Source organism: Diabrotica virgifera, chromosome 3 (assembly GCF_917563875.1).
Source record: "Diabrotica virgifera virgifera chromosome 3, PGI_DIABVI_V3a".
In the NCBI taxonomy this organism is placed as follows: domain Eukaryota; kingdom Metazoa; phylum Arthropoda; class Insecta; order Coleoptera; family Chrysomelidae; genus Diabrotica; species Diabrotica virgifera.
In genome coordinates, this window is record NC_065445.1 from 101,693,197 (window position 1) to 101,712,455 (window position 19,259).

Here is a 19,259-nt window from a genome sequence, read left to right on the forward strand (position 1 = left end):
ATTTATCTGCCTCACCCTATATACAGTGCATAACGTGGTAATACGTTGACTTTAAATAAGATTTGTAGCCTAGATTAAGAAAACACATAGCCAGAGTGACAGATGGGCGATGAACAAAGAGGTTATTAGAATGAAGACCAAGGGAAGATAAGAGAAGCGTCGGGCGACCACCAACACGATGAACTGATGATAATAAGGCTAAATATAAGAACTGGATGACAACGGCGCGGGATAGACGAGGTTGGCAGCAAGATGAGGAGGTCCATGTTCAGCAGTGGACTTTTAAGCCTGGATGATAAGATGAGATATTAAGAGTAATCCTAGTATAACATAGTCTAGTATGTACAAATAAATAAAGAAAATCACAATAAATAAAAAATTATTTTTACAATGTTTTTGTAATACCAAATAAATTTGTAAAGTATTCATCGTTTGCCAATATTACTGCCTATACATGAAACAATACGGAATAATAAAAGTTATACAAAAATTGAAAGCTTTTTCTACATTCATAGATATAGTTGATGTAATGCGATCGAATATATAATGAAGGTGGACATTTCTGTCGTATAGAACAGAAGCTATTTAACATTCTTGTTGAATGACAACCTTAACCTCAGAATACTAAATATTTTCTTTATAAAAAAACAGTAACTATGTAGTTACAACCTGATGTATGTATGTAGTACATATTATGAATAAAACTACCATGTATATTTTATATTAAATTTTGGTGTAATTACTTATAAACTCCATAATGCAAGAAACCTTGTTTGTGTTCAAAAAATATTGGTAAATTTATATTTCTGTTATAGTATTCTATTCCACTACAATTTTTTGATAATTATTACAAACAATAATAACATCATAATACAGTCAAGACCAGTAGACCTGGATCCCGCGTCACAAAAAAAGTTGATTAATAGCAAGCTCAAAATTTGTTAATAGCTTAACGGCGTCTAGTCGGACAAACTTTGATCTATGGGAATACTGGAAAAGGGAAAGTTTCAATTGTGGAACAGGTTAAAAATTTGGAACGTCAGACTACGAAAACGTTAAATGTATTGTGCAGGACAGAATTTCCAATTGATTTGTTACCATTTCATTAAACTCTCGTGCAAAAATCAGACTAGTGTTTATCACCAACTGGGCATTTTAATGAGTGGAACACGAAGAACATGTCAAATGACAGGAATCATGTTGGTTTTTTTATGGCATAGACTTGGGTGTCAATTAGTCAGTCACAACTTTTTGTTTTCTATTCATAGATAAAGAAGGCAACGAGGTCCTTAGAGTTCCATAGCAAACTCTTCCACGGCTCTCTACTCAGTTCAAAAGCTGCAGTTAGCCGCTATGGACTATCCAAGTTGCTCACCACATTTTTCCATTATACATCTTCTTCTTCTTCTTTTTCATATGTACATAATATATCAAATTATCAGGATTAATAAATGAGGTTAATTTTAGTTTCACAGATAAATGTCATTAAACAATCATAAATATTTTTGCTGTTCAGAGACAATATATAGGATACATTGAAAGGTGGAAAAACATTACATTTTATTCAATCTTTGATTAAATTATAGGTGTATGGAATGTATTTTGTGCACTCAAAGAAAGTGTGATTCAAATCACCCACCTTCTGACATTCAGTACAAAGCTTTGAATCAAAAACTTTAATTCTTGCTAGATGTAGAGGGTAACATGCATATCCAAACTTCATTTTGATTAATGTTGTTATATATCTTCGAGGTACTACATAATTTTTAAACCAATATATATTTGGAACAGAAGGTTAAATCAGTGAATACTGAGATTTGGATTGTTTACAAAGATCTCGCCATGATTGACTTTACTGATTTTTAACTCGATGCTTAATAGTGTTAACTAAATCAGATATGCAAAACTTAGTAATAGCAGTCTGATTTTTGCATGAGAGTTTATTGAATGGGTAACAAATCAATTAAATGTTCTGTCCGACAAAATACATGGGACGTTTTCGTAATCTGGCGTTCCAAATTTCTCAACTGTTCCACAATTAAAAGTTCCCCTGTTCCAGTTTTCCCGTACATCAACGTGTGTCCGACTAGACACCGTTAAGCTATTAGCCAATTTTCAGCTTGCTATTAATCAACTTTTTTTTTGGTACGCGGGATCCAGGCCTACAGTAGAAGATAATAGGTCCACGATACACGATAGCTCCATAATTCATAACTCCCATTGATCGCATGGTGCTGATGCAAAAGATGAATATTTATAATAAATGATAAATATTAAGTTCCCTTACCTAAAGCTTCTTTATCTTAAATTGCGTGACGTCAAGTTGTACAACATTCCAAAACTACAAATTAAAAGTGTTAGTTCTGCTAAAACCAGGAAAAGATTCTGATGTACCAAAAAACTCTCGACCAATCTCACTTTTGTGCAACTTACATAAACAATATGAAATGATGATCCTACACCTTATTCGAGAGTCAGTCGATTCTAAACTAATTGCCAAACACTCGATTTAGATCTGAAAAGTACACAAATACACAGAGTTTATAGAGGGTTTCGAAAATAGACAGATAACTGGTGTTGTACTGGTTGGGATAAGAGCGGCCTACTACGATACCGTAAACCATAAAAATTTGCTAGATAAAGTATATAATATACTGAAAACCGAATCTAATGAAAGTTATAGAGTCATTCTGTAGAACTGGAGATTCTAAGGTGTGCTACACGAAAATAAGAGCCGATATAGCGTGAAAAAAAGGACCTGCACCAATGAAGTCTGTTTGTCCCAGCTCTCTTCAATATAGACACAAATGACCAGCCAATAACGGAAAACACAAGACACGTGTTAGTTATATGCCGATGATCTGGCTATTGCAGTATATTCGAATACCTTCGAAGATATCCAGAGAAATCTCAAAGCTGTTCTTAACAATATATTACAAAGTACACTACCTTCAGCCGAATCTTTCAAAACGCAAGTAAGCGCCTTCCACCTAAATACACGAAATGCAAGAAGAGAACTACATGCCTCATAGGTGCGATGTCCTATACGACACACAGACAAAACCTCGAAGTTACGTTGGAGAAATCTTTCACATAAAAATACGATTGTCATAACACAAGACAAATAGTCACTACCAGAAACGAACCACTAAGGGCCGGTTGTTCGAACGCTAATCAACAATGATCACTATCAAATATTTAATTACTATCACCAAAACTGTCAATGTCAACTTTTATTGGGTTGCTGAAAACACAATGGATTAAAATTATGAGATTAGTTAATCAATTAACATTACAATTATTAACATAATTGATTAAGTAATTTCATATTATGTTTTCAGCAACCCAAACAAACTTGACATTGACAGTTGGCGACAGTAATTAAATATTTGATAATGATCATTGTTGATTAGCTTTCGAACAACCGGCCCTAAGAAAACTGGCTGAAAGTAATTATAGTACGGGATCCGAATATAGGTCGACCTGCACCCATCTGCATTCCGGATAAACATTTTTTTTATTAAATTTCATACATAGACAAATACGACTTACATGGGTTGCCTATCAAAATCGTGTCATAGCTATCCTTAAGAGGGGGGCGTAAGGGTTGAAATCAATATTTCAAGCACATTTTTTTTGAAAGTATGGTAGAATTATTTTATTTTTAAATTGACCAAGCATATTCAGTATAATTCGTAGATTATTAAAGAAAAAATTCTATCCAACTACATGGATTTTAATGAACTTTTGGGAATAGCCTCTACTAGTTCAAAGTCTACCCTATATACTACGGCGCTTTTATCTTGGGGGCGGTTCCCACTCAAAATTTTTTGGTTAAAATAACCACGGAAGTGGCTAGGGAACCTAATTCTAAGCAAAAACTGTTCTATAATTTTTTTTAAACTCGACACTTTTTTAGTCATTCGTGGTTAAAAATTGGCCATTTTCATTGAAACGTAACACCTTCTCGAACGGTTTTTTGCGAATACCTTAAAAACTATGCATCTAACTAAAAAAACTGTATAAAATATTTTTGTAACTTATAAAAAAACAAAGAGATTCGTTCCTTCATAAATCATCTAGTTATACTACAAAAAGAGGTATGGTAGGTGAAAAGAGTTTGTTTTTTTTTGTGCATGCTCAAATCGGTGTATTCAACTTGAAATAATAGAAAAACGGTCGATTTTAGGTGTATAATGCTACCAATACCTTTTGTTGTGCTTGAAAAGATCTTTAAAATGAAAAAATATAAAATGTCTATTACATTTAAACTAAGCGAGATATAAAAAAATGGATGGCTAACGTATGAGAAGTGAATTTAAGCCCTCATCCACCAGAATTTAAATGCATCGTTTTTCTTCTACAATACCTTTTATTATAGTGTTCTTTTTAATGGCATGGACTTTATGTCATTCAGCCAGTCACAACATGAGTATTGGTGTCATGTGTAGTGTGTATGTTGAGCAAGTGTCTTGTTACTTTGCAAAGTCGACGTCATTGTCTTTGCAAAGAGACGCTAATTGTATCCGAACGTCTGCGGTTATTTTAGTGTTATTTATATGCTTAAAAAGTTGGATGGGTTTAAATTAAATTGTTTTTGAAAAAAATAAAATCACATTATAGAGCGAATTTTTAAATTGTCTTAAAAATCTTTCTTTCTTTCCATGTAACTTAAAAATGATAAGAGATGCAGTAATGAAAAATAAAACAAAGTTTTTACCTAAAAAAACCCTACATTTTTGTACGGTATCTTTTTTTCGCATCTCTTTTCTAGTTACACGGAGAAAAAGGAGATTTTTAAGAAAATTTAAAAATGCGCTCTATAATTTGATCTGAACATCTTTTTTTTCAAAAATGATTCACTTTAAACCCGTCTAATGACGGGTTCTCACCTGTCAGTCTCGCTGACGCAGTCTAACTGATTCAGTGATCCTGAACAAATAATGAACATGAGAACACCTTTTCATTTGAAATGAGTATGATTTACATTTATACTTTCAGTTAAGTAAAAGCCAGTTCTACTTTTTATCATTATTGACTGATCATGGTCGCATAATGAATAGAAACTGAAGCGCGAAAACATACATTTTCGTGATTTGTTCAATGTGGCAAGTTTTGAGAGAAATTTTGGAGCAATTTTTTGAAGAATCTCTTGAAATTTGTCTTCGTTCTTAAGTGGTTTGTATATGAATCACAATCTTCCAAATCTAATTCTTTCAATATACATAGTTGCACTAGCACCCTATATGTATATTTCTGCGAAATATTCAGGACCTGCCCCAACATCTACGACGTTTTCTTTTCTTTCGATTCACTGGAATATTCTGTAATTCATTTACTAATCATTGTAAACATACTTCCCGAATAACTGGTTTAATTTTTTTTAACCATTTTCATTACCAAGTTAAAGAAGGTTTGGACTAGCTGAGGACTGAATGGAGCAAAACAAGAAACGTGTGAATGCAATGGTCGCTTTTTATTTTTCATTATTAATGAATCAGCCAGACTGCGTCAGCGAAACTGACAAGTGAGAACCCGCCTTAACTTTTTGAACATAGAAATAACACTATAGTAAAAGATATTATAGAAAGAAGACGATGCATTTAAATTCTGGTGGAGATGGGTTAAATGTACTTCTCATCTTTTCTTTAAATACATTAGTCATCAATTATTTTGCAGCATACCTCGCTTAGTTTAAATGTAATGGACATTTAATATTATACACATAAAAACTACTTAATTATTAGCATTATACATCTAATATCAAACATTTCTCTGTTATTTCAAGTTGAATGCACCGATTTGAACATGCACCAGAAAAAAACAAACTCTTTTCACCTACCATATCTCTTTTTGTATTATAACTAGAAGATTTATGAAGGAACAAATCTCTTTTATTTTTCATAAGCTATTGTTCAAAATCGTCCGACAAGGTGTCATTTTTCAATGAAAATGGCCAATTTTCAACCACCACTAAGTCAAAAAGTATTGAGTTTAAAAGAAATTATAGAACAAGTTTTGCTTAGAATTAGATTCTCTATCCACTTCTGTAATTATTGTGACCAAAAAATTTTCCACCCCCTTAAAATAGACGCGCCATAGTATATAGAGTATACTTTGTTTGTTGAGCTATTACCTACTTTCTGTGACAATATCAAGTAAATCGATGTAGTAGGATGGAATTCGGAGTCCAATACCCTCATTGACTGCCCTATAAATGATTGTGTAATAGTAAAATAACACAACCGTCAAAACACAAAAAAATTAAATATCAATATTATTCCTCATTTCAAAATGTAGAATTTATGATATTAAAATATTATTTTAGATCAAAAATAATTATTCACAACGATGATAGGTGGAAAATTTTCCCACGAACAGCAAAAGAGAACAAACAGCACGTATAGTCGTATAATCGTGCTAACCCCATAAAGTCACCCCTTTTCGTGTAAAACGCGGCTCTGAATTAATTTCAGGTATTGATTGTCAAGCTCTGGTCATCTGGTAAGCAGGTCATCGGGCAGATCTAGCCCCAAATATATTTAAAAGGTAGCCTAAACTTCTTTAGAAGTGCACTAATTTTTTTTAACAATAATTAATAATTACAAAATACTTACAAACAAAAATAAGAACTCACAGAGTGGAATCATTAAAATATAGGCCAACAAATTACAGGATGCATTTTGGAAAACATTAACTCTTTTCGTAGATTTTAAAGACTAAATTTTATAGAGAGGTTATGTGATTTTTGACATTATTATTATGAATATGAAGTGTTTAAAATGTTGAGTATCCTATTACTAACGTAACTAGTGTCTGTGTTATAGTGTAACCCTTACAAAGGTTATTGGCTAGCTCAGCCTGGCGTAGGTCCTGTGCTGTGCAACAATAAATGATTTTTCCAAGGTTCTAAAGGAGGTTAATCAATAAAATTCAAAAGTAACTTCACATATTCATTTATTGACCCTGGTAAATCAATCAGATACACATTATTGCTATGTAATATACTGAAGAAAGGAAATTGAAGATTATTAACAAAAGAGATTTATTGTCAAGGAAACTAATTTGTTCAGTAGCACTTTGCTAACGCCTGACTGCAAGAGGGCTACTTATCTTTTGCGTCCGTCGAGGGATCTCCGTTGCCGTCCTCAGGTCTTGGAGGGACTTCGGCTCCACGTAGCCTCTGTTGACTGGAGGTGTTCGGACGCAGGACCTTATTGTAGTTGCGTCGGCACCGGTGCAGAACGGCGGCTAGATTGTACTTTATGCATACAGCATGGGAATAGGCTATCCCCAGCGACTAAGAAAAAAACAGTGCATATTACTATGGGTATAATAGCACATGAGATCCAGTGGCGGCTCGTGATTTTTACAATAGGGGAGGCTATACCTAACTGTAAAATATCTAGACAAATTTGCACTAGCAAAAAAATGCGCCAAAAAATGTAATTTAAGGCCCCATCTTTTGACCATTTTTTATTTACATTTCATAATATCATCCTAATTCATAATTTCATGATATCATCATTTTAAAAATAGTTAGTCTAATAGTAAAAGTTTAATACCAAAGTTTGTGTCGTTTATTTGTTAACAATTCCATCTATTTGTAAATAGATACCTATGCATATCAAAATAAATACAGATTTGAAGTCTTGCAGTCCATACATAATGAAGCTTCAAATTTTTAAGATACTCAACTGAATTTTTTTAATTCTAAACGCGGCCTACTGCGAATTCAAAAACACGATAAATTACCGATATTTTGCTTTGAGTTAGAGATATCGGAAACAGTTATTTGAGCAAGTTGTTCCAAATATTATTATAACCCCACATACCAAATTTCATAACAAAATTCGCACTTTTAAATTTTTCATTATATTTAGTCAGGACCCTAAAATTCGTTGTCCCGAGACGCACCCAACCACCCAACGGAGCTGAGAAGCTACACTGCCTCCCTTGGTATATCTCCGGGCAACGTGTGATGGCGCCGTAGATGCCACTGTTAGGAGACCGGGTCTCCTTAAACGCCTGCTGCGCTGCACGGAGCATTAGCAACGGAGAAAGCTGGGCTTCTCGGCTCCGTTCGTGCATCTCGGGATAACCCAGGGTCCTGCCTACAATAATATGTAATAAAACTGAGACGCGATCATGCGAATGCTAATGCTCCGTACGTATGGATAATTAGTGATAATATGGAATTTACACGTTGTATAATAGTGAGAGTAATTGTTGTTTTCGCGATTCATGATAAACAAAACAGTATAGAGTGTGTAAAAAATTTATGGGGAGGCTGAGCCTCCCTTGCCTCATCTGACGAGCCGCCACTGATGAGATCTACGTTTGGCAAGGAGACCCAGTTCGCGTATAAGTAGAACGTCTTACTAAAGTTAAACGGTCCCAACTCATACTACTGAACATAATTTCCTTGCCCAACGAAGATGAAAATTGTAATTAAAAACTGAATAAAAATTAATGATAGCAATAAGCGTAAAGAAATAAAGATAATAATAAATAAAAAAAACTCAAGCATTGCTAAGTATCGCTCACTAAAATATTAGCCGAAAAGCGTAAGGTAAATAATTATAATTAAGAAAATACTCACCCCAAATAAGTTAAGAAAAACTTCTTGTTGTTGATATTATTTCATATGTTTTACTTGTTTCAAGTTTTATTCGGAAGAGAACAAATTATATGAAGGCACTTTTTTTTAGTGGTTAACATATTGGAGAAAAACTAGTACTAACGAATTTATTTGACGGTGGATAAAATTATTATTTGAAGTACTTTAGAGGAACAAGGCAGGAGCTAGAACAATTGAAGTTCTGAATTTAACTTTTGAATAGCGAATGGGGACTTAATTTGGAAGGAAAGACTACAGAATGAAATGTAAGCTAAAACGAAAAGGCTTGAAACGAAAATTAACTCAAATGTCAAAGAAACAAAATAAAGAGAAAATCTATATTACAGATGTAAAACACAAAAGAAGTCAATAGGATAAATTATAGAAAGGAGATGGAACATTGTAATATTACAAATTAATAGCGTTCTTGTTTCGATTGATATGACACCATCTCGAAAAACAGTCTATTTTTAAAATTTGTTAATGATTCTAAAGCCGGCCTCTCACGATACTGCGGCGTCGTTCAATTATGTCGAATTCGACTAATTGACAAAAATTTTGATCGTGTGTTACCGTGCTTCCAACAAAATCTTTACAATTTTACCACAGAGAGACTGGCCTGTCTGCTGCAGTAGGTACATACTGCAGAGTTGATATCATCGACGATTCTATCGAACGACGCCGCAGTACCGTTAGTGGCGCCTAATATTTTTACGTTTGCAAATCAAACTGGTTTGTCCAATATAACATCCCTGGCAGCATAAACACCGTAATTTATATATAATGTTGCTATTAAAATTGCAGAACAATATTAAAATATTTGCTTTGATGATTTTCTAATATACAGGGTGGGCCAAAGAAAAGAGTCCACCTCGATATTTAGCAGTAGTTATTTGATTTTAAGGAAATGCCGAAACAGGTCGATTTTTGTTCTAAGGGGGACACATTTTTACGATACATACATCTGTCATTTGTCAACCCCCTTCCTTCCACTTCCCCCACCCCTTATTTTAAAATAGGGAATAGGGGTCGTGTGGTAGCTCATTTGAAAGGGTATTCAATTCTCTATTCAGTAATATAAACATTATCATAATTATTTATACAGGATGTCCAAAAAATTCTTTTTTTGGACATTTTTGTAAAAAAAATGTACACCCTCTAGCGGGGGCGGACACAACCCCCCCAATCTTTAACGGAGAGGGGGGTTGAGTGATACCTCATTTTAAAGATCGTTCGATTACCTTTTCAAAAATACCACATACGTTATATTTCCATTCAGTACTTTTGGAAAAATCAAGTGAAACCGTACAGATATTAAGTATCGATTCAGAACTCCAAAACTTTTTTTGGAATATTTAGCTCCAAATTGAATTTTTTTTGAGTGTTGGAGTATTTAGATAATTTTTTTGAAGTATTTTTGGAAAAATCAAGTAGAACCGTAAGGATATTAAGTATCGAGTTCAGAACTCCAAAATTTTTTATAGTATTGAGTCCAAGATTTTTTCAAAAGTACTAAACAGAAATATCAGGTAGGTATGCGGTATTTTTGAAAAGGTAATTGAATGACCTTCAAAATGAGGTATCACTCAACCGTCCTTTCCATTAAAGATTTTGGGGGTTGTGTCCTCCGCCGCTAGAGGGTTGATGTAATTTAGTTGAAAACTGGTCTACAAAATGTCCCCCTCACAAATAAATTTGACGTGTTTTTGCATATTTTTAGATTTTCTATAGGGACATATAGATTTTCTTATAGGGAGTGGCAACTTTTCAAATTGACACACTGTATATTATAAGTACATGGGAATTCATGGCAACGGCATAGTGGATTATACTACTACCTGCAACCACAAACCATTTCCTGCAACATGACCACTGACAAGCTCACTTGAAAAAAATTAAATTTAAGATTAACGAATTTAGATACTGGCACATTACAAATCCTTTACGTCCATAAACGCTCTTCATAACAGAAAACTACAAACTAACATCTGAAACTCACTTTATAGTCCAAGTAATGAAGCTTAAAATAGGAAAAAACCTCGCAATTTTTACAGAATGGATCGATTTGCTTGAACATTTAAGAATGAGTAGTGGGTAGTCCAAGGATCAAAATCTATATCATGCCAAAAGGCGCTTTTACCATGGGGGTGGTTGCCACCCCATCTCGGGGGTGGACATTTTTTATTATATTTTGACCGCAAAGATTGGTAAAAACGTTCATTCTAACCAAAAAACGTTTCATACATTTTTTTGATAAAATTGATAGTTTTCGATTTGTTCACTATCGAAAGTATTAGTTTTATATCGAAAAAATCAATGTTTTTAATAAGTTTTTTGCTAATAACTCCAAATGTTTTCGTTTTATCAAAACAACTTTACTAAACAAAAACGTACCTTTTAAAAAAATAAACTAAACCGTTTTTTTTTTTATTTTCTTTAAGACCAATAGTAATTAGTAATCGAGCTATAATATGTTGGCTCTTCTACGTCAAATGCTAAATATTGTAGTTTCAATGTCAAAAGACGGGAAAACTATGCATTTTTCGAGGACAACTTGTTTAAACTAATTTAAAGTACTTAAAAATATCTATCTCCAGAAATAAAAAAGTCTCTAGCTCAAAAATTAAGTGAAAAAGAATGTCAGTCCCTATTTTTTTCAGCAAAAAAGTGATCGCAAGCAACCCCCTAATCACCATCCTAATTAAAATTAGTCATTGACCTTATTTTGTCTTTTATATTTATGTATTATTAATAGGTTCTGGCAGTTTGACCGGCTTAGAATGATTAGTTTTAAAAAAAATGGAGTTAAAATGAATAACGAATTTTTGTAGTTTGGAAAAAATGGCCTTTTCTTCAGAATAGCAAGATTAGCATCAGAGATACAAAAAAATGTTTAAATATGAAATTGTAGCTTATTTAATTTCTAAGAACTTGGTTTGCAAACATTTTTTCTACGGTAAAAATTGAGTGAGCTATTGACAATTAAAACTTGTAATAACATGCAAAAACCACCTTTACCAACCCTTTCAATATCACCTCTTTTTGCGACTGAGGATTTTAAAAAGATTTAATACTAATAGGCTTATAGATCTTGTAAAATCCTACAAAATTATTTTTTAACAAACTTTCTAAGATAAAAAATAAAAAAGTTACGGTTAAAAAATCAATATATTAAAAAAAAAGGAGAAATCCAATTGGAAGCATAATAATGTAAGTTAGCGGTATTTTTAGTCATTGGCCTTGCTCATTATTTTTTATTTATGTATTATTAATAGATTCTAGAGAAGTTTGGCTGGCTTAGAATGATTAGTTTTTACAGAATTGAAGTTAAAAGCGAATAACGAATTTTTGTAGTTTGGTAAAAATGCCATTTTCTTCAGAATAGAAAGATTAGCATCAGAGATACGAAAAAATGTTTAATATACAATTGTAGTTTATTTAATTCCCAAGAACTTGGTTTAAAAAAACTTTTGCTACGGCAAAAATTGAGTGAATCGTAAATGATTAAGTATATCGAAAAACATTGATTTTTTCTATACAAAACTAACACTTTCGATAGCGAATAAATCGAAAACTGTTAATTTTATCAAAAAAATGTATAGGACATTTTTTGCTTAGAATGAATGTTTTTATTAACTTTTGCCGTCAAAATATAATAAAAAATTTCCACCCCCAAGATGGGGTGGCAACCACCCCCATAGAAAAAGCGCCTTTCGGAATCATATAGATTTTGATCCTTGGACTATCCACTACTTATTCTCAAATTTTCAAGCAAATCGATATATTCTGTAAAAATTGCGAGGTGAAAAGCTTCGGTTCCTGGCCTATTATGTCGATTTGACGTTAGTCACCTTATCGAAAAATGCTTGCTAAGGGAGCTGGAGCTCTTTAAAAATGGCTCTCTAACAACGGTTTAATGCAAATATCTTTCAAACGGTTGCCTGTTAAATGATAAAATTCTCTAGATTACCTAGTGGAATGTATCCAAGGGTTTAGCCTAAGTACGGTTTTTAGTTGCAACCATAAGCGACTCGTTTAGGAGGGATATAGGACATAGACCGGTCTAGTTAGACTCAAAAATAGGAGTGAGGCTACAATAATTACCACCAAGCTGAAAATTGGCAGGATTTTTCAAAATACCATCATAAATGAAATCTAAAAAGTCCTCATAAATCCGACCCTTGCTAAAAAATTTACGCGGGGTCAAAGGTCACCAAATATGGTCTTTAGCGATTTTCAGCGAAACGGTAAGTTTTATCGTAAAATTAGCTCTAACAAAAAATGTAGGTTAGATAATTATCTATAAAAAATATCTTCATAGTTTTTTTCCTAAGAGCCACTGTTTTTGAGATACAACGATTCAAAGAGTTGAAAGACTTCTAATCGTCATAATATATTATTGTATGTACTAGTACACCAGGTATATACATACATTTATATATCACTGAAGCTGTAATACAAGTAAACATAATATTCTATCGGTCAACTTAACTTATATTACACATAATAATATAAGATTATAAATATGATAATGTTTCTACTATACAGCTTGCGGTCTACCAAGGGATTCAATGTATAAGCTGTATTATATTACAGTGCCAACAAAAAAATCTTTACAAAGTTAATGTAACGCGAAAATAATAAGAATTATTTGAATTTTACGGCTTAATCCCAACAAAAATAGTAAATTGATATGTACGGTGTCATTTTGGTCCCAGAGTTACTGTCGTATTTGATGGCTATAATGATTTTACGAGAAATATTAAAGCTGCAGAACAACGTCGTAGAACTTCAGCAACATCTTCATCTTCTAATATTTTATTTGATCAATCTATGACAGTATCTACTACTCAACAGAAATGTCTTGCAAATACTCACAACAAATCTCGGTTCATTTCAATGCTGAAAGATAAGTTTATTGCTGAAAATATATCGGTAAAACAAGCTAATAATAATGCTGACGTAATAATAATTGAAACAGCCATAGAGCAATTCAATTTAACAAATACAACTATTGTTGTAGGTGAAGATGTAGACTTGCTCGTATTACTCACTGGTAGAACTCCAATCGAAAAAACTATCTTTTTTTTAAAGCCTGGAAAAGCTCAACACCAATCGGAAATATATTCATCGAAAAGTTTATCTACTTTTGCAAAATGTCAAAATCATATACTATTTTTACACGCAATAACTGGCTGTGATAAGACATCTGCATTTTCAGGAGGGGTTAAACGACTGTTTTTAAAATGGTTGAAAAACAAGATTTACTTGAATGTGCTGAAGTTTTTAAAAAACTAATTTAACTCCACAAGAAGTTATTTTCAACAGAATTAGCTTTCTTCTCTCTATGTATGGAGCGCCTAAGAAAACTACGTGCTTAAATAAGTTTCGATATGCATGTTTTTTTAAAAGTACTCGAAACAAAAAACAAGTGCAGTTATCTTGTCTTCCTCCAACCTCAGCGGCTGCTCATCAACATCTTTTTCGGGTATATTACCAAGTTCAAGTGTGGTTTGGTTATCATCTAGATCCAAAAGACTGGGGATGGAAATTAGTCGACAGTTCATTAGAACCAATTCAAACTTTACTCCCCCCTGCGCCGGAAAAACTCCTGAACACAATTGTTTGCAACGGTAAAAAGGGACGTAGCGCTAAATGTGGTTGCAAAAAAGTTAAACTATTTTGTTCTGTAGCATGTACTAATTGTCAAAACCGGTCGTGCTCCAATGTTGAATCACCAACAATTGAGGATTCATTTGATTCTATTGAGGAGCCATGCGATGTGTCATTATTGGGACAATTTACTTGCACCCAGGATGAACAAGAAGAAGAAGAAGAGGAACAAGAAGAAGAAGAAGAAGAAGAACTATAAGATGAAGAAGAGGAAGAAGAACAATGAGAAGAAGAACAAGGGAAGCAGAAGTATTAGAAAATTATGAACCAGTTTGATAAATTTCCCTTTTTTTTAATTTATACCGCTTTATATAACTTTTATCATTTTTAACCCTAGTCAATATCAATTATTAAATAGCTTTAAATTAAACAGAATCATAACAGATCCGTGGAATAGGCCTACTGGGGAACCCACGTTAAAAAACGCGCTAAGTACACTACCTCAAAGTTGGTGTAGAAACGTGTGCGCATATTATTACGATTACCACTTTTTGAATCGTTATATCTCAAAAACGGTGGCTCTCAGGAAATAAAGTAATAAGACATTTTTTATAGATAATTATCTAATCTACAGTTTTTATTATAACTAATTTTACGATAAAACTTACCGTTTCGCTGAAAATCGCTAAAAACCATATTTGGTGACCTTTAACCCCGCGTAAAATTTTTAGCACGGGTCGGATTTATGAGGACTTTTTAGATTTCATTTATGATGGTATTTTGAACAATCCTGCCAATTTTCAGCTTGATGGTAATTTTTGTAGCCTCGGATGCGTAAGTTGACCGGAGTAACATATTTAAGGTTGAATCAGACCAACAGTCACGATACGATCAGATAACAGTCAAATCGCCGTCAAGTCAAGGGGCGATCCATTCACACACAGTGCGGGCAGATCCCCACCAGTCTGTCAGCATTTAAGTCGATCAAGATTACCGAGTCTTTAGTGAGTTTTTAGTAGGTATTGCAATGAATGAGCTCCATTATTGCATACTTCTGGGATAATTAGAACGAACCATATAATGACAATATGTGAATGGTAATTATGTCTTTTATAGGATTAAAATCTACAATAACTTTCATTTGGTCGGATGGAAATACGTAGGCACTTATTTTTGTATTCTGTTTGGTATTTTAAGAAACATTCAAAAATACTTTATAATATATTATAGTCCTGAATATGTACAGTCCCTTCTACAGTAGAACATAATTTCTTTGTGCCATGTGAATAAATCGAAGTTTCCTGTTATGTTTTTAATTTTCGCTGATAAATCAGAGCACAATGAATGCGATAATTCGTAGAATAATTTTTATTCGCGAACAAATCCAATTAATTTTTCGTCCTCCATTGTTAACAAATTGACGAAACAGATTGAGTACATCAACTGAAAACATGTTACTGACAGTAGGCAGTCCAGTCCAGTGACGATCAAGTCACAGTGTTGATCGCTGGCTGATCGATCGGACGAGCAGTGTACCGTGCTCTCGCTTGGGAATTACTTCATCGGAAAAACACAGAGGCGATCTTGACTGTATCGTATTTGACTGTGACTTGTCTTTTAGTCTAAATCAACCATTATTCATCTTTTTCATATATTTTTTGTCATTCGAAATTTGATTATTTTCACGTAACATTTGAAAGATTTAGTTGATATTGACTACCAAATTTATTTCTAGTTATGAAAGATGAAACACTATTCGCTCCGTGCATAACTGACGCGATGACGCGACACCTAGCGTAGTCGCCTGACATTTTGGCGACCATTTGACATTAAGCATATGATACACATATGACATATTTAACGTTAATATGTAATATTTATTTGCCATTTTTGATTATATTTATTATAAAAACAATAAGTCTGTTCGTGGAGACAGTCAGGGATTAGTCCACGACAAGTGGATCATGCGGACTTTAAAATAATATAAATGATACCGTTGATATTAGATAAATATACAACGTATATTTAGGTTCTTCTTCTTCAAGTGCCGTCTCCTAATCGGAGATTGGATATCATCATCACTATCTTTACTCTATCTACCGCTGCTCTAAAAAGTTCTATAGAACTGCATTTAAACCAGTCCCTTAAATTTTTCAACCATGACACTCTCCTTCTTCCTATACTCCTTCCGTCTCTTATCTTTCCCTGAATTATCAGTCTTATCATTTCATATCGCGGTCCCCTCATTACGTGTCCCAGATATTGTAACTTTCTTATTTTTATTGTGTTTATTATTTCGCATTCTTTACCCATTTCTCGCAATACTTCCGTGTTCGTTTTCTTCTGTGTCCTTAGTATTCTAATCATCCTTCTGTAACACCACATTTCAAATGACTGTAGCTTATTTATGTGTTCTTGCTTTAATGATCAGCTTTCAAGTCCATATTGTAGTATCGAGATCACGTAGCATCTCAAAGCTCTTACTCTCAGTTCTAAGCTAAGGTCTTTGTTGCAGAGAACTGTTTTCATTTTTACAAACGCATTTCTTGCTACTTCTATCCTACTCCTTATTTCTGTTGTTTGATCATTTTTCTCTGAAATCCAGGTTCCTAGGTATTTGTATTTATCAACCCTTTCTATCGGTACATTTCCCAAATGTATGCTTGTTTGTATATTTAGGTACTGTTAGTTAATACCGGGTGTCCACTTATATTTTCCCCCATTTTAACTGCCTATAACTTCTAAACGACTCAAGATAGAAATATGCGGTTTTCGCTGAAATGTTTTATTTTAGTAAAAGTTTTGTCTGAATGGATTGAATTTTTTATATCGCTTTTAAATACGAAAATAAAAATGGCGGATTTTTGAAAAAAAAACGTTGTTGACTTTTTTTAATGGAACATCCAGTATATTTTTTATAAATTGAAAGAAAGGTCATTCACCTATCCAGGGATATAAAGTTTTTCAAGATCGGTTGTCAAATCACTGAGTAATTAATTTTTAAAATGAGAGGTGCAACGTGGATATCACATACCTAAATAACATAACTATAGTCCTGTCGCCAGGGGGGTAAACGGCCTCCTTAATTCAGATGGATTTACCCAAGTTTTTTTATGTATTTTGACCCGTAGAACACGATTTTTTTGGGTAACAGTTGATCCGGATGTCGATAAGATTGTTATAAACAAAGAACTTGAGGAATTACATAGCAGCGATTTTTGGCAAAACAAAACATTTTTTTGTATTTTTTGGATGATTCTCAGCAAAAAATGATCTTACAAGTTTTTTCGTAGGATGCACAGTTTTCGAGATAAACGCGGTTGAACTTCCAAAAAATCAAAAAAGTGCAATTTTTGAACCAGAATAACTTTTGATTAAAAAATAAAATAGCAATTCTGCTTACTGCATTTGAAAGTTCAAGTCAAATTCTATCGGTTTTGATTATTTGCATTGCTAAAAATTAAGTTTTTATTTGTTAAACAAAGCTATAAACACAGAGTGTTTCCCGTGCCCAATGCATGCGTTTTAATGTACGTAATATACGTAGAAATTCTGTATGCGCGCCTACTCGCTCGATTTCAAATTAGAAATGCATTGAAAACATCATTCAATCACTATGTGTTTATAGCTTTGTTTAACAATAAAAAATTCATTTTTGGCAATGAAAATAATAAAAACCGATAGAATTTGACTTGAACTTTCAAATGCGATAAAAAGAATTGCTATTTTATTTTTCAGTCAAAAGTTATTCCGGTTCAAAAATTGCAATTTTTCGAATTTTTGAAAGTTTAACCGCGTTTATCTCGAAAACTATGGATCCTACGAAAAAACTTGTAAAAACATTTTTTGCTTAGAATGACCCAAAAAATACAAAAAAATGTTTTGTTTTGCAAAAAATCGCTGTTATGTGATTCCTCAAGTTCTTTGTTTATAACAATCTTATCGACATCCGGATCGACTGTTACCCAACAAATTCGTGTTCTACGGGTCAAAATACATAAAGAAAACTTGGGTAAGTCCATCTGAATTAAGGAGGCCGTTGTACCCCTACTGGCGACAGGACTACTAAGCAAATTGATATTGTTATGTGATTTCCACATTGCATCTCTCGTTTTAAAAATTAATGGCTCAGTCATTTGACAACCGATTTTAAAAAATTTTATATCGCTGGATAGGTAAATGACCGTTTTTTCAAGTTTTTAGGTAAATGACCATTTCTTTTATATCGATTTTAAATAAAAAATGTCGGGTTTAAAAAAAACGTTGTTGAATTTTTTTATTACACCCGGTTGAACACCCAGTATATTTTTTTGTAACTTGAAAAAAAAAACGGTCATTTACCTATCCAGCGATATAAAAATTTTTAAAATCGGTTGTCAAATGACAGAGCAATTAATTTTTAAAATGAGAGATGCAATGTGGAAATCACATAACATAATATCAATTTGCTTCGTTATGGTATTTAGGTATGTGATATCCACGTTGCACCTCTCATTTTAAAAATTAATTACTCAGTGATTTGACAACCGATTTTGAAAAACTTTATATCGCTGGATAGGTGAATGACATTTCTTTCAATTTATAAAATAATATACTGGGTGTTCCATTAAGAAAAAAGTCAACAACGTTTTTTTCAAAAATCCGCCATTTTTATTTTCGATTTATGAAAGTTGATATAAAAAATTCAATCCATTCAGACAAAACTTTTACTAAAATAAAATATTTCAGCGAAAACCGTATATTCCTATCTTGAGCCGTTTAGAAGTTATAGGCAGTTAAAATGGGGGAAAATATAAGTGGACACCCGGTATTATTAATTAATTACAAATTATTAATATACTGGTATATTTATCAATAAACGATAATACATTAAATAATAATATAATATGGAATTAAAAAGAGCATGCGTTATCGTGGACTAAAAGTCACGGACAGGGTCCGCGAACGAACATAATGACACTGACACTACAAAAATTCGCCAAAATTGTCATATTTCACCACTACGGACGCTGGTATAGTTTCGTGT

The 19,259-nt window shown here is 33.0% G+C and overlaps 1 protein-coding gene across 1 annotated transcript in view; it reads right to left on the reverse strand.

Annotated features, from left to right (window-relative positions):
- Window positions 1-6,940: 6,940 nt before the first annotated feature.
- Window positions 6,941-19,259, reverse strand: part of LOC126881242 (uncharacterized) — a 65,760-nt gene continuing 53,441 nt past the window's right edge. The window contains exon 2 of the mRNA XM_050645394.1: window positions 6,941-7,300. Within this exon, the coding sequence (XP_050501351.1) occupies window positions 7,106-7,300 (195 nt within the window). The 3' untranslated portion in view covers window positions 6,941-7,105. The remainder of the gene's footprint in view (window positions 7,301-19,259) is intronic.